The sequence below is a fragment of the Hetaerina americana genome, unplaced genomic scaffold, assembly GCF_022747635.1.
Source record: "Hetaerina americana unplaced genomic scaffold, ioHetAmer1.1.p SCAF_2, whole genome shotgun sequence".
In the NCBI taxonomy this organism is placed as follows: Eukaryota; Metazoa; Arthropoda; class Insecta; order Odonata; family Calopterygidae; genus Hetaerina; species Hetaerina americana.
In genome coordinates, this window is record NW_027286763.1 from 81,459,330 (window position 1) to 81,476,043 (window position 16,714).

The following is a 16,714-nucleotide window of genomic DNA, read 5'->3' on the forward strand; positions in this document are numbered from 1 at the left end:
TTAAAATTGAGAATCAAAACAGGTACTGCTGTTTATCAAGTATAATTATTCTGAACAACACTTACCTCTCATGTTCCGCTTTTTCTAAATGCTCCCATGCCTTGTTGATGTCAGATATCATTTTGCCCTCCTTTGGCAAATATGGTTTCTGGTTGTTTGCACGCATCTTGGATTGTATGGTGAACAGGAGAACTTCCAAGTTTCCTTTTTCAACAAATCTTGAATGAAAACACAACAAAATTAATTTCAATTATGGGATTTAACGTATGATTTATCAATAGAATTAAAATTGTAAGAAACTATTACTATTTTCACTACTTATTTTCAGAATGAACAAGTTCTAGCATCCTTAAATAAATTAATTGAATTGTATGGAATCGCAAATAGCAACAGGGGGAGCCTGTAAACTCCACACCTGGGAAAATATTCACCATAGCCTTGTTGGCCATAATTTTCTTAGAAAAACCTGTCAACAACTGTCTAACATTACAAAATATATACATATATACATATATACATATATATATATATATATACATATATATATACATATATACATATATACATATATATATATATATATATATACATATATATACATATATATATATATATATACATATATATATATATATATACATATATATACATATATATATATATATATATATATATATATATATATATATATATATATATATATATATATATATATATATATATATATATATATATATATATATATATATATATATATATATATATATATATATATATATATATATATATATATATATATATATATATATATATATATATATATATATATATATATATATATATATATATATACATATATATATACATATATACATATATACATATATATATATATATATATATACATATATATATATATATATATATACATATATATATATATATATATATATATATATATATATATATATATATATATATATATATATATATATATATATATATATATATATATATATAGTCTCCATGCAAACTCTAACACATAATTAATACTAAAGAACTCAGTTTGGGAATTTTATAACACAAATAAATTTAGGAGCTGTATCAATGTTGTGAGACTATGATTAAAATATGCATTAAGCCACCTCACCACCTCCAATTTTCCCTATATTTCTCCTAAATATTTAAAGGATCCTGCAAAAGTTTGATGGTAAAGACAGTGAGTAAGAAGAATTGGAGTAACACATACCTATTTGAAAATATCAAATAATAATTAGTTTGCACAATACATGTTTAGAAACATTTGGACAATGCTTCTCCCTAAATGATGCAATTGATAATGTTCTCTATGCAATAAAAATTCCTTCTGGAGAGCAAGAGTCTAAGTTTCCACTACTTCAATATCCTTAACTTTTTTCTGGTTTTTTCATTGAGATATTTACATAATTTAATGTTAAAATAGTGTTAATATATCATGGTGAGGAATTTTGCAATGGATATGATGGCAACCAATACTTAATGATTAATAAAACTAATATTAATTAGTGGAAAGGACATAACAGTCTCATAACTTACTTGGGTGGTTTTTCAACTGTGCGATAAGTACTGAATTGAGAAAGTTGTGTCTGTACTCCAGCCAACGAGTTGGCAAAGTTGCGGTCACCAAGTGATATGACAGTAGCCTCAATCCACCGAAGGAGGTCACTGGTTAGGGTTTCATACTCCTGTACAGCACGATCATTTTCCATTGCAATTCCAACAACTTTTCCAATCCTTTTCCCTTGCACTGTTTCTGCCTTCATTTTTGAGAAGTAATGATAATATGTGACGACATATGTGATTATTGATTTCTCATCGGGTGTCTCCACGAATACATCTGAAAAGCAAAACACACCGATGTTAATAATCACATATTTCCATTGATGAAAACTATGGGAAGAATAGTGCAAACTCAATGACTCGAGAAGAATTTGAATCATTGACTGCTAACCAGGCAGTTTCATTAAAGATCTACCCAGACATGATACATTTTAGGGATTATTACTCAACTTATTAACTGATGCTGTTACATTGACATCTTATAATTACTGAGTGCTTGAGAATTGCCCACATTAAAAAAAAATAACTACATTTTTCTTTAAATTCAGTTTTTTAGCTCAATAATAAAACATACACTGTAAAAAGGAGCATGGAAGCTCTGCAATTATTCAAAAGATTTTCCAGGGGTAAATAATGAAAATATGCAATGAATATAGCAACAAATTGTGAATGAATAATTTCTTATAATTTAGGACCACAATTCAGTGTGACACACAATCATTTTCTAATTGAGCATATACGATATCTTAATGGATATCAATGAAAAAAAAGATTAAACATGGCAGACCATGAAAAACTCACCTTCAGGATCCAACAATTTGGTTAGGCCAAGTTTATCTTCAGCTACTGTGAATGCATTATTAAGATTATACATTGCATTAGATTTTGATAAACGATCAAACTGCACTAAATCTGGTCTATGCTTGTGAATGATGGCATTAAATGCTAATCCATCTCTCCATGATGTGGTGAAATTTCGAACATTGACATTGTGGTAACCGGCAGTCTTCATCTGGCACCAAAGGAGGAGAGCATCCTTAGCGGACTTGGTCTCCTGGTTGTCAGTCTCTTCAATGGTGATATCTTGAATCTAAACAAAAGGGTAGGGCAACTTTAGAAGCTGTGAAAATTTAAACAGTATGCAAAAGGGATATTAAGAGTACAATTCTACATTTTTATTATCTCTAGTATCAAAGTAAAGACACACTAATGCCAATTCATTTAAATGAAAGGGAATGATTTCAATGGAAGTAAGTGTTTTCATTCAAATTCTAAAGTATATTACAAGCATTTAAGTAACTCTACAATTACTAAGGAAATTATTTAGCAACATGGCAAGCAGCTTGACAAAAGATTGTCGGATTATTGGTTCCTAGTAAGAGATGAATTGGAAAACACTTTAAATTTTTTAAACTAATGTGACTGAAAACAGCTGGAATGAATTTAATGTTTTGCTAAACCAGTTACCAAATTAAATATTTATGTGATTTGAAAATGGTATATCTGATATGTAAATCCATATTCCAAAGGCTCTGGCAAAATACAGCAACAAGAAATCACCACCAAGTTAAAATAAAAGAAATTCATGACCACACCGCACCATCTGATTTACTACTAGACGTAAAATAACACCAACCATCATATAATTTGACTGTCACAAATAACATTATACTCGGCACCAATTGCTGTTATTTCTCCATAGCAGAATCAGTATAAAAAACTTAGTCCATAAATCTGCTTTTCATTCATTTCTCCCACCAAGATGACATTAACATACTAATTCAGAATCAAACCCAATGATGATGACTACTGCATCAAGAGCATGATCGTGGGATAAAGGACAGTAGATTTACTCGGCCATTTCTTAAATTTTTTACACAAAAAATGTATTTTCGAAGTGTAATTAAAGTTGACACAATTTTCCTACAATTCATTGTGTTAATAGAAATGATAACATAGAACATTAAGAGTGTGCTACTTAAGATGATAACAAATAAAATTAAGTGTTCACATAGCCAATGACTACCCTTAGGTGAAATGACATCCATTGCTATTATATTTCTCCAAAAGCAATGATATACCGATTAAGCCAAAGGTTGGAAACTTTTGGATTTATAAAAATGATTACCCCAAGTTATGAAAAGGCAAAATAAATTTTCTCATACGAAGTCACCAAATGAAAATGAAAATTCACCGGCTAAACCTTAATGACTAATTACGTTTAAAAATTCAAAATTCACTCTCCAGGTCCAGCTGAGGGCTATGATATAAATGAAAAACATACATACATAATGAAATAATACAAATTAAAAATAACTCATGCTTACCTGGAAGCGGAGGATAATGGTCCAAATCAAACCAAGGCTGAGACGTGGATTCCCATCGACTATGTCATGCGAGCCCATATTCTCCAAATGAACTCTCTGATCCCTCAGGAACTGAAGAGCCTTATCTACATTCTCCAAACAATGGATTCGCATTTTGCCTTTTGTAGGTCTGGGCTGCAGGTGAAGAATTTTCAAGAATTACTAAATGCCTATAGGGCTCAATAACATGACTATCACATAGCTATTAGATAAACAGATACTAAAATAAATTATGAAGAAACTTTATATGAAATTAAATAGCTTACTTACCAGTCTTTCACCCGATAGGACTTCAAGTAGTTTTATTAGCATCTTGCCATCTCGTAGGTCAGTATAAAGGTCACCTATTTTACAGGATACCCTTACCAGGTGTGAATTCACCCATTTTTGAAATGTCTTTTTCTGAACACTTTCTCGTTCGTCTGAAAGATAACAGATGCAAAATGCACATTAGAGATACAATTGATTTGAAATTCAACACCCATAAACTTAAGTTTAGATTTCATTTGACTTTGAGACCTCTTTCGTGAGGAATGTCATGCAATATTAGATATGAGATGTATCATTAATTTAAGCTGTAAAAAACTTGTATGTTTACTCTCTGGCATTACTATCCATAATGCACTCCATCAACTGGGTCAACAGGCAACATGAAGAGGACACATACCAATTTTTATACAATTTAAAGCTGCATATTTTAAGCTTTACTTATACTGTGGTGATTATTGACAAATATTAATTTTGATCAACTGAATATTTTTTATGGCGAGTACAAGCAGATGGATAGTAAGGCATTTAAAGCAGTTATACAAGTTTTTCATGATTCACGCATGCAAACTGCTCACACATTTAGAAAAATGAAAAAACAAACAAAGAGGAATTACATAGTAGTGAAAACAATCGGAGGAAAATCAATTTAGACCCATACTCTGATTTTAAGGTCTAAATATTTAGGCAATTCCAACCATTTATCAATAAAAACAGATGTTACTGAAAGAGAGAAAGAACTCATTGAGATTCCATATTTAATTTCCAAGGTAAGAGAACAAAATAAAAAAATATGCAAATTCTGTTGTTGTTGGAGCATGCAGCCAATTATTTCACTGCTTCCCTAAATTGAATTTTCATCTACAAAGGGTACACAGCACTGCCCATATTACAGATAAACTGAGCCGAGTCAAATGTGACTTTGTAGAAGTCCTCAATATTCTCAATGAAAATGAATGTTGAAGTTTTTCACAAGTCATGAAGTGAGCAAAGGTGCTCTAAAATAAAATTTAGGACAATCACAAAAGTTAATTTTTATTATATTGTAGGGTTCAAACTGGCTCATATTTTTTAAGTTATGCCATTTTTGATGGTGGAAAAGATTAATGTGGATGTGCCTGCACTACACGCCTGACAACTACTTCTGACCCCTTAAACCACCCTCTTTCAAGCAAACTTTCTCTTTACAGCTTCACATTGATTACCCACCCTAAAACCCAAATCTTGCATATTAGTCGCACCTGCCCTGTGTACAGATTTTATCCATGTCATTTCTCACAAATTAATTTTACTCTTATCATGGAAAGTAATTAATCCAAAGTAATCTTCTTTATCCTATGGCATATAAAAATATTAGGATTACCCTTCAGACAGTAATAAATGCTGTATAATAATTCATCTCCAAGCAATCTTGGACTTGGGAAAGCACAAAATATTTAGCTCTTAGCTACTTGGTCTTAGCACTTATTTCTGATTAGTAATAATGATAATACAGAAGAAGCTGTGATGAAATCTATTTTGGTATATATATAATTGTGATTGATTAATTGGTTGCATTTATAGACATACATATACTGCCCCGCAAGTGGAAAGATCCGGAGTTCAAATCCCAGTCTACGAAATATTTTTACATTCGTGATCTGCTTGATTCCGCCTTCCCCACCTCTCCTGTGTTCGTCCATTGTGTGTTCCTATCACTTTTCTTTATATCTGTTTCTATATAAATGAGTGTATATATATATGTATATACATATACATATTTACCTCAATAGCTGTGGTAAGGAAAGGTTGCAAAACTGTTAGCTTTTAGCTGAATAGTTTGATAAGTTTGTAGGGATTTATTTATGCATATCACTATTTGCCATATTAGAGACATTTCACCTTCACGCATATTCCTTTGTTTTACGACCAGTTTCTTGAATTTGACATATAAACACCAACAATATATGGTGACCGGTCTGTTGGCCTGGGAGAAAACTTCCAGGGAGAAATACTTTAAGAGCTGGTGTGCAAAAATTTCCCATTGCGGTACTGGCAAATACCGGCGATCAACGAGTCTCCTTTACCTCTAGTTCAGAACAAGGGCTTTGGTTAATTAAATGCATTTTCCACTCGCTCTTCACAGAATTGACCGATTTGGCACCGGGTGATTCTTTACCAAAAATCTATGGAGACCTAAGATAGCCTTGAACCGCCTAACTGACAATTTGAACTAGGGCCGTAAATAATAAAGGCTACTTCGCCTAATAATGCATTAGTGTGTACCCCTTGAATGTTGAACACCAGAGTCGTATTCGTCGAAATGCTGAGCAATCTCAATGCGGCAGGAGACAGCAAAACCATATTGACTCCCGCGATTCATGGCCATACACCTAAGGGAAGCAAATCAAGGCTTCGCAAAAGTCGCATGTTCTTCGCTAATCGAGATTCGGTCACACCTACTCTTTGACAGTGGCAACCGGCGTTTGCCGTATTGAAGAGAAGTTATCGCGGCCATGCTTAACAGTGACATAGCAACAGATTGAGAAGCCACAGCCGAAGCTTTTCGTTGCTGTTCCCCACGATGATTCAACGAATCAATGCCGATAGATGGAATAAGGCACGGCGGGCAAACAAAATACGCGTGACTAACACAACAGCATCCTCAAGATACTCTTCCGTATTCAAGGATATTTGAAGACATTTATTCTCGAGATTCATGACACACTTCGAGTGAGGTAACTGAAATTCATGTAATCAAAAAAGTAGTCGAATTACTTCACTTAAACTAGTAAGAGGTTTTAGTAAGAAGATTCATATTGCCGTCAATGTTTATATGGCATACAAAAATCACTTTTGTGAAGCTTCATCCATGTCTCTGACAACCCGCGCAGATTTTGTCAGTACGATTCTCCAATTTGGAATTTGAATTAACTCAGAGCTATGGTACTTAGCGAAAAATAAATCTTAAAAAATTACTCATCTCGACATAAACTGATGTTTAAGAAAGAGCGAGTCGAGGAGCAACTAATTTATCCTGGCAAAATCTATAGTAAAAACGCGTCATTTGTTCCGAGTGCAATGTATTTCGGCAAGAATCAACGAGAAACACAAATGTTGTGCATTTTTTAACTTAGGACTGTCGGACTGCTGCCATTTCGAAAGCCGGAAACCCTCAAAAAACTTCAGGATACCGTAAAAAAACGTCGGAAAAAAATGAGACCTGAACTTTTTAAAATAGATTCAAAATCGCAAGCAACAACTCAAAGAAACAAGTTCCTAAAAATTATGGCTACGGTAAGGAATTGTTGTCGACTGCATAGCTGTCTCCAGCCAAGTCCATTTCAACACTTAAGACTTAAGCCTCAAGTCTAGTCTTGAGTGCCTACGGTACCTAGCACCTAGGCACTCCACAGGATCTGAGCGCCCAATTATATGCAAGAGCCTCCGGAGGATCTCATATGGTGGCTCCTTTAGAGTCACCATATGAGATCCTCCGGAGTCACCATGTGAACTCATCGTTAAACCGACGCAACTTAAAAACCTACCTTAACGAATTATTTAGAACAAGCTAAATTTTCAAACAGCCTCCGAAATCTTTCCAAAAAATCTAATTATTTTCACCTATTAATGCCATGTATCTAATATCTAGCCCTTGATCGCGACGAAAGCCTATCATGTACTCCGTACTCATTTGTTCACGCACGCATGAACTCGACCGAGAGAGACCAATTGTCCCTCCTCCCCCACTTCCGGCTACGCCAGCGAACGCAACCAAGTGGTTGGCTGCCTTGTCCCAAGGTGATTACTACTACTAAGTTTCCGTTAATTGACTTCAATCGAATACCCGACATTGCCCTCGTTTCGCCATAGTGTCTGTCCTGAGGGTCAACGAGGGCCTAATGAGCTACGAAGAGCATCTCTCGACTCTTTTAGCAAAAACGAAGGCTCGGTCACAAAACCATAAGCATGACAGGGGATACGGAAGGGGAAAACTAGTGAATAATTTGATATGGGCACGAAAAACGACATCAAGCCAGTTAATTATTAGGAATCGTAAATCTACAGGTCAGGTGTTTTCTGTTAACTCTGAAAGCTATTGAATCATTCGTGGTCTTCTAGGGAACTTATCGTCGTTACTCAGAAGTATGTTTGCACGTACAGTATATCACACATGAAAATCGACATTTTGGTGCCTTGAGCAACACTGTGGGTGGCCTCTTCTCGTGGCCAATGTTGAGAACTGCTGATTGCAAGGAAAAAGACGCGCAGTGAGGATAGTAACTTCATCCAGGCGATATCCTACGTACGACACGCTTCAAACGTTACCAGGAATTAATAATAATTACAAATACGAAGCCTTTTTCATTAATTGGTTCAAGACACAAGACGGCGAGACTCCTACTGAGGACATAAGAAGAAGAAAAAGTCACCACAAATAAGTGCGAGTAAATGATTTGATTACACCATATGCAGCGTTTTAAATATTGACTTAAAATTATTCCGATCCGCTCTTGCTTTTCTGAGGGTAGAAAACCGCGATCACCGAATATGACGATCGAATGACGTAGTCACTTGGTGTTGACGCTAAGCCAAAGACCTACTCTTGTTGTTATTATCCTCGGAATTTGTTGGCTTTAAATTACCCATTATATATTACACAGCCACAAGTAACCCCCGGAGAAATATGCCACGACAGTTAAAAAATAAAGGATAACAGCTTTACACGGTAATTGACGAGCTAGATGAAATGGAAAAAACACAGAAACATAAGACGCCAAGCGCATCACGCTTATGCGTAGACAGAGCACGATCAGATGACCACTTGCGGCGGGCTCGAAACGCACCAGCCACGCCTTCGTTTACCTCCCAAGGAGGGCTCCGCGAAAGCACAAACACCGGAGCAGCGTGACATCCTTTGTCCCCTAGGAGCATGGCGTGTTCATTTAAAAAGCAGGAAGCACACTAATCAGAGGAACATCAAACATTTCGGAATACCGCCTAAGAGAAGCAAGTAAGAAATGAAAAAAGCTGCACCCTATTGCTACCGGTCTTCCAACTGTTAGAAACGATGTTACTTCTAAACAATGCCATGCTAAAAACCCAACTATTTTTTAATGACCCAATCAAAAAGTTAAGAGAAAGGGAATCTAAATCAAGAGAAATTAAAAATAAATTCGAAGTAAAAAAAACCAACAGAAATGCATTTGGATGGCGGTAAGATTTTGTATTGTGGATTTTTATCTTTCCCAGGGTTATATTATTCACGAAAAATTACGGATAGCTTAAGGAACCGTCCATTCTACAGAGTTCATTTCGCAAATCTAAGAACAACTAAAGTGGATCAGAGCAAGATCGAGTACCTAACTGGCTTTGGGATAGTCACTCACTCAAAAGATTTGCATACATTCGTTAAATTAAAGATGAGTCACCAATGAATATAAAGATAGCGGATGAATTAAAATCCGATTGCCTCAGCCGAGTGTCTCTTTTCAAGCAAAAGCATTCTAAAAATAAACTGAGAAATCGTTAAGGCACATTTTTTAATTCAAAGCGGCTACTTCTCTCAAATGCTACTTAAATCCGCCAGGAATTCCTTTATAGCTACCAAAATATTTTGTCCGCTTAAGTCTACAAATACTGCTACTACTTTATTCATTCGTGCTACATACGAGGGTCATCCGGAAAGTAGTACCCGTTCGTGCCGCATGAAGTGCTGACGACGCGAGTAGCCGCTGGACGAGGTCAGATAGCTTCAGTGGCTTGTCTGCCTTCTCTGAGCCAAGTTGCGTGACGCTAGCATTGCCTGTGTTGTTTCTGTGATTGTTTACAATGTTTAAAAAAATTGAGAACGCCGCCAGTTGTGAAGTGAGGGCAGTGATTAAATTCCTCAATGCAAGAAACGTTCGCCCATGTGATATTCATCGCCAATTAAAGGAGGTGTATGGAGACAATGTAATGGACGAGTCGTCTGTTCGGCGGTGGTGTCGCAACTTCAACATGGGGAGGGGGAACACACACGACGATGAGCGTTCGGAGAGACCGTCTGTCATTACAGACCAACTGGTGAGCTCAGTTGACGAATTCGTGAGGAACGATCGGCGCGTCACAATTGATGACATCTGTGAGCATTTTCCCAATGTTTCTCGAACAATTGTTCATGAAATTGTTAAACACCATCTGCATTATGCAAAAATTTGTGCAAGATGGGTCCCTCGCGTATCTCAATGAGCTGGCGGCGAAGGACTATGCAGCAGGAATACAGAAACTTGTCACACGTTATGACAAATGCCTTAATTTGCTTGGAGATTATGTTGAGAAGTAGTTTAAAGTATCCTCTTTCAAATAAAATTTTTTATGTTTGTTAATATTTACTTTTGTCTTTTTATTTCACGAACGGGTACTACTTTCCGGATGACCCTCGTATTTTAGAGCTTCCGCAAATTAATTCCAGCTTCATTCCACATTACGCGTCGAAATTTCATATTCCTGCGACTTTCTAACATTAATACAGCTTACCTGGTAATCAAACCTATTCTGTAATTAAAGTAATAAATAAATAAGTACATAAATAAATAAATATATATTATATATATATATGCATATATATATGTATATATATATATATATATATATATATATATATATATGTATATATATATATATATATATGTATATATATATATATATATATATATATATATATATATATATATATATGTATATATGGGGGATCGAGATGGTGCGGGGGCTAACGTACTGGCTTCCCACCCTGAGGGCGCGGGTTCAAATCCCGGCGGTGTTGAATATTTTTCAGAGGTATCTCGATCCCTACGTGAGGTGCTTTGTGGAGGGCACTTTGGGTGAGTACGCCGTCCGTCGGATGGGACGTTAAGCCGCGGACCCCTTGGCGCCTTTCGTAAAGAGTAGGCTAATGCCGACGCCGGGTTTCTCTCCACCCTTCATCCTTTCCTGTCCTTCCCCTATGGCGCAAATGACCTTAGCTGTCGGTCGCCTCCCCTCAAAACTACTATGTATATATGTGTGTATATATATATGTATATATATATATATATATATGTGTATATATATATGTATATATATATATATATGTATATATATATATATGTATATATATATATATATATATATATATATATATATATATGTATATATATATATATATATATGTATATATATATATATATATATGTATATATATATATATGTATATATATGTATATATATATGTATGTATATATATATGTATGTATATATATATGTATGTATATATGTATATATATATATATATATATATATATATATATATATATATATATATATATATATATATATATATAACACTGAAGTCCACTTATCTTAAAAGCCAAAAACTGTGAAAAGGGATTTAAAAAACAATTCCTGGTTTTAAAAAGCGTCAAGGAATACTTGTAAATCTGAGTCGCAGAGATGGAAAAAATAAAACAAATAATGTCACGCTTGAAAACTACGGGTGACAATACTTCTTCGACGATAAAGCAGCATTCAATAGGGTTCCATTTAAGCAGAATGCAGTCTTGCACGCGAGGCACTCGCACAATAGGACGGACGAACAGTATTAAAGGAGTCGAAGGCCGAAATCAATGAGAGTAGACTACCAATTATTACAAGCTCATCAATTCCTCCGGCGGGTCCTGAACTTGTGGCCTAGAATTGATGAGACCATGACAAACACTAAGCTCAGAAAATGTGGCCACTATGGCAATGCTAGAATGCAATGAAGGCGAATCTCCATGCACTGGTAAAGAAGAACTTTCGATTGAAATGACAAAACTGGGACGGGAGGGACTGATTTAATTGATCACAGCAGCGCAATGAATTAGGAGGGGGTCTGCCAACTTCATTGTTCACATATTGCCCCTCATGGCCATCGAATAAAAATTGCTTCGATTGATGTGAATATGTAGCCACCCTCAAGATAACAGTAAGAAGGGCTAAATAAATTGCTACGAAAACGCACAGAACCTCTTTTCATTTGCTCTGGACGTACATGTATTAGCCATCGATTGACGGCTGAAGCTAAGACAGAAAAAGAAAAATTTTGTAGAATAATTTCTCCAATATATCCAGATGAGTCCACAGAAACTGAATATTAGTTAAATAAAAGTACATATCTTAGTACATCCTATCCAGGCATATTAACATTTTAATTACCTAACTATAAATAATTATACACCGAAAGTAACATGCAGAACAAATCAATTTTGAACACCCAATCTCCCCTTCCAAGGAGTAACACAGTAATTGCCTTCCATGCCATTAAAAAATTATAGAGTGAGATAAAGAGGAGGATAAAAAGAAGCGGGAAAAGAGTCGGCTATTGACACTCCTAAAAGAGGCATTACAAGAGTAAGCAAATGGAGGAAACCCAATTCAACGCATATGGTAGAGAATGGCGACAATGGGGCACATCTAAGGTAAGGGATGATGAATTATGAATTATATGACCAATAAAACTATCAATCCCGGTAATGAGAGTTTTAACTGCAATGGACAGAAAACCGATGTTTCGAAGAGAGTTAATTTGCGAAGAATGCACACGAAGATTGACAAAGTATAGACAATAACCTTTCTAAAACGAGTTAACCGATAAGGGGAGAGACTACCGACGATTTTAAGGCATATGTATATACTATTTTGGTAAAGGAAATACTAGGGCGATAGGCGGGCATTTAGCTCATCTCTCGCACTTTACCTGCGGTTTCCTAAAAATTTCGGGCAACCTGAAAACTCCCCACTTTCCCAGACGCATCAATCGGATTAAAACCCGGAATCATCCGGTCAGAAGCCAAACAAGCCATTCACTAAGCTGAGTCGTCACCCCAATTACATTTAAGTGATTATTTCTATGATTTACGTACATCCGAAATGGCGAAAATGCGTAACTATATCGACATGGGTTTAAGTTATATATAAAATACCACAGGGGAGGAATAAACTTGATGACTTAATGAACCTGGGAAACTGATTAAACTGGGGAACGGAATTGTTTACAAAAAGTGCATCTCTCTGCGGTTTCAAATTTGCTTCCAATGGAGCGTTGCCAGCATGTCGTCATTGCGGTTCCCGTAGCATGCCTCGCTTCCGCCCAGGTCTGATTCCACAAAGCGTGCCTTCCCAGTAAGAGACCGTCTAACGGGCCCATTACTTCAAGCATAGGATATTCACGTTATTGGAGTCGATGGGGGGTTTTCCCTGATATTAATTATTGCTGATCAGACAAGACTGAGTGACTTTTCATACGGTTTATAAAACGAATATGACATTTAGGATAAAAAATGCCTTACCAATAGGCGTCAAATTAACGTTTATTTGACGGTATCTCGCATGTGATCGGCCAATGGTAAACTAACGAACAATTTTTGTTAGCTGTGTAAATTGAAATAACGTCATTAAAAGTAAATCTCATCTCGAGCTCCGGACAGTTTTCAAATAAAAAAAAGTCAAACGACACTAAGGACCTTAAATATTCAAAGGCTTTCGAAAATTTTCTAAACACAGGAAATTAAATGTAGCATTTTTTTATTACGCCTAGGAACGTGGAAAATATATTAGCTGTAAATTTTCAACCCTAAGAACAATATATCCACTATGTAAGCTTAAGACCACAGGCAAGAATCCTGAGAAAACAAGAATGTTATGTTGCACTGCAACACTTTTCAATCGAGGAGAGATCGACAGATCTGACCTGATTCAAATCTCAAACTAATACCTTATTTGCTTTAAGTCGATGGAGAAGATAATGGCGTACGGGTACTGATATACACCGAGTAATCCATAACAAGTGCATCATATACATGCATTAGTATTCAAATGAAGTTTCAACATTTGAAACCTGTGCAATGTATTTTTTAAATTTGACTACTTATTCCTTTGCCTAACTCCACTAAGAGTGCATGAAAATTAATTCTAATCATCAGTCAACTCTTTCTTCGTGAGGAACAAACGAAAACATTCGATTCATCTGGACTTGCACACAAGAGAATAAGATCGGGTGTCAAGATTTAATAACAATTTTACACCTGGAATCTACATATTGCAAATATTTCATTTCCACACCCTCTTAGTTTGGAGTGAATGTAAAGACTCCGTTAATCCCAAGGTATTATACGAGTGGCAGTGAAATCCACATTAGTAAAAAGTCCTCATCTCAAGAATAATCCTAATAATTACTTTTGGCTTATAACGATAATTTAAATTTGATATAGTCCACTCAAAATTAGTTTCTATAATTTGAAAGGAAAAATTCCAAAATGATATGATGGAAGAAAACACAGGAAATCGCGGAAAATTAGACGAGGTCTCCCTTCCATTCCCGGCGACTTTTACTGTGAGTCCCTGAAAATGAAATTGTTCACAAAACTCTCTAGTCCTTTGACTGGGATGTGAATTCGACTTCTCTGAGCAGTCCTCCCAAGCTAGAAACGGCTCTATGCATGGTGACTGAAAGAGATGACCACAGTGAAAAATGACGGAAAAACGAGTAGTATTAATGTGTCAGTCTCCCGTTTAAGGGAGGTTTTGGATGGACACAGACTGAACACCGCTACATTTCTTAAGCCGCGTCTAAAAAAACACGACCAGATAACCCAGCCACAATGAACACTTCTTCCATTACGTACACAGAGAGCAGTAACTGAATAATAATATATCTCGCGGGATCGAGATGGTGCGGGGGCTAACGTACTGGCTTCCCACCCTGAGGGCGCGGGTTCAAATCCCGGCGGTGTTGAATATTTTTCAGAGGTACTCTCGATCCCTACTTGAGGTGCTTTGTGGAGGGCACTTTGAGTGAGTACGCCGTCCGTCGAATGGGACGTTAAGCCGCGGACCCCTTGGCGCCTTTCGTAAAGAGTAGGCTAATGCCGACGCCGGGTTTCTCTCCACCCTTCATCCTTTCCTGTCCTTCCCCTATGGCGCAAATGACCTTAGCTGTCGGTCGCCTCCCCTCAAAACTACTACTAATATTTCTCGCAAATCGTTCAAGTTTCCTTAGTAAGTACAATACCGTCGGAATGAGGGCTTCTTAAACATATCTCAACGGATTTATATTTCAAGTAATTCTGACACATTATCCATTACGATTTGCTGTGACTATCTGATGGATCGTGTGGAACAATTAGTTTTTATGAAGGAATTAACCGTGAACTACCTACGCCCCAATGCTTTTATGTTACATACTTAGCCAACGTGGCTAGAGTGGGTAACTCGATCACCCGATAATCCGAAGGTCACAGGTTCGAATCTCGCCTCGAGCAAGGATGTTGACTAGTCACGTGAAGGATTTCCCACGCATCAGTATCTGGTACAATAAGACCTCAGTCGTTGCCATGTCTTCGAAAGTAATTCCCTAATGCTACTTCAACTATTATTCAAATCGAGTTTCCAAAAACCTTCCTTGGTCGATTTTTCTCCTGAATCACTATACGCGATACATCATACTCAAAGAAGCCGCAATCGGGTTCGGTGAATTATCACGACGGGACGAATAGTATCAAGCAGCCTGAGCGGAAGCACTTCAAATTTAATGTTTCCATAGCCTTACGTTACGGAGCGATTTCCAAGGGGTACATTCGCTCTTCCATAAAATAAACTCGCGTAACTTTTTGAGTTCAATCAGCGTCCGAAAAGCCTGTCAGAATATTCTACTGTCCTTGAATACCTACCAGCGTTAACTAAGTTTCCCTATATATGTAACTACTATGTAACAATCTATCGAGGCTTTATAGACAATAAGTTTTGTAACTCATACACAAACACACGTTATATTTTAAAACAAGTCCGTGTAGAGGTCACATGGAGTTTTATTTATAAATGATGTTTCCGAACCTAAGAACTTTCACGCTAAATGTGAAACAATAGAATACGAGGTGATTTCATACAGATAAGAAAAAATAAACACGAAAATAAGTAGTCAGCACAGTCAAGTGGCAACGATTTCTCCGAATCTATGACTAAGTGTAAGAGTGGGTTGTTATATAAACAACAACTAATTCGATGTAATTGGCTTTGCTGAAGGTTACGCATCTTCAAGACCCAGAAATAAAGTAACATCAAAGAGGTACGATTGTCACTGAGCAGCTGGAGGACAGATAAAATCTCAAAAAAGGCATCGAGCGACGTTATTCATTCAAAAACAAAACATGATTAGCTTAAGACCTGGAAATTTCAATTATTTGCAGTTCTACACGGCTTCCTAGAATTACCACCCATTATAAAGGTGGGTTTTCAGAACGTATCCGGCTTGAATATAGCAATTTAAGAGTTCATAGCCATATGGATTTGATGCTATTACATCTCTCTAAAACTACGAGGCACACGTCGGTTAAAAATCTCACAAGCCATACACACACAGTTTCCTTCCTAGTGAGTTGGATACAATAAAGCAACACAAACTTCTAAACATAAAAATGGAAAATGTCACTGTGCTATGTTGCAAAAGA

At 36.1% G+C, this 16,714-nt stretch overlaps 1 protein-coding gene across 9 annotated transcripts in view; it reads right to left on the reverse strand.

Moving 5' to 3' along the window:
• beta-Spec (spectrin beta chain) overlaps positions 1–16,714 on the reverse strand; it is a 237,795-nt gene that overhangs the window by 59,646 nt on the left and 161,435 nt on the right. For all 9 annotated transcript variants that reach the window (XM_071585459.1, XM_071585453.1, XM_071585458.1 and 6 more), the window contains 5 exons: positions 4,236–4,387; positions 3,927–4,100; positions 2,401–2,689; positions 1,576–1,876; positions 66–218 (listed from right to left, as the gene is read on the reverse strand). In XM_071585459.1, the coding sequence (XP_071441560.1) occupies positions 66–218; positions 1,576–1,876; positions 2,401–2,689; positions 3,927–4,100; positions 4,236–4,387 (1,069 nt within the window). The remainder of the gene's footprint in view (positions 1–65; positions 219–1,575; positions 1,877–2,400; positions 2,690–3,926; positions 4,101–4,235; positions 4,388–16,714) is intronic.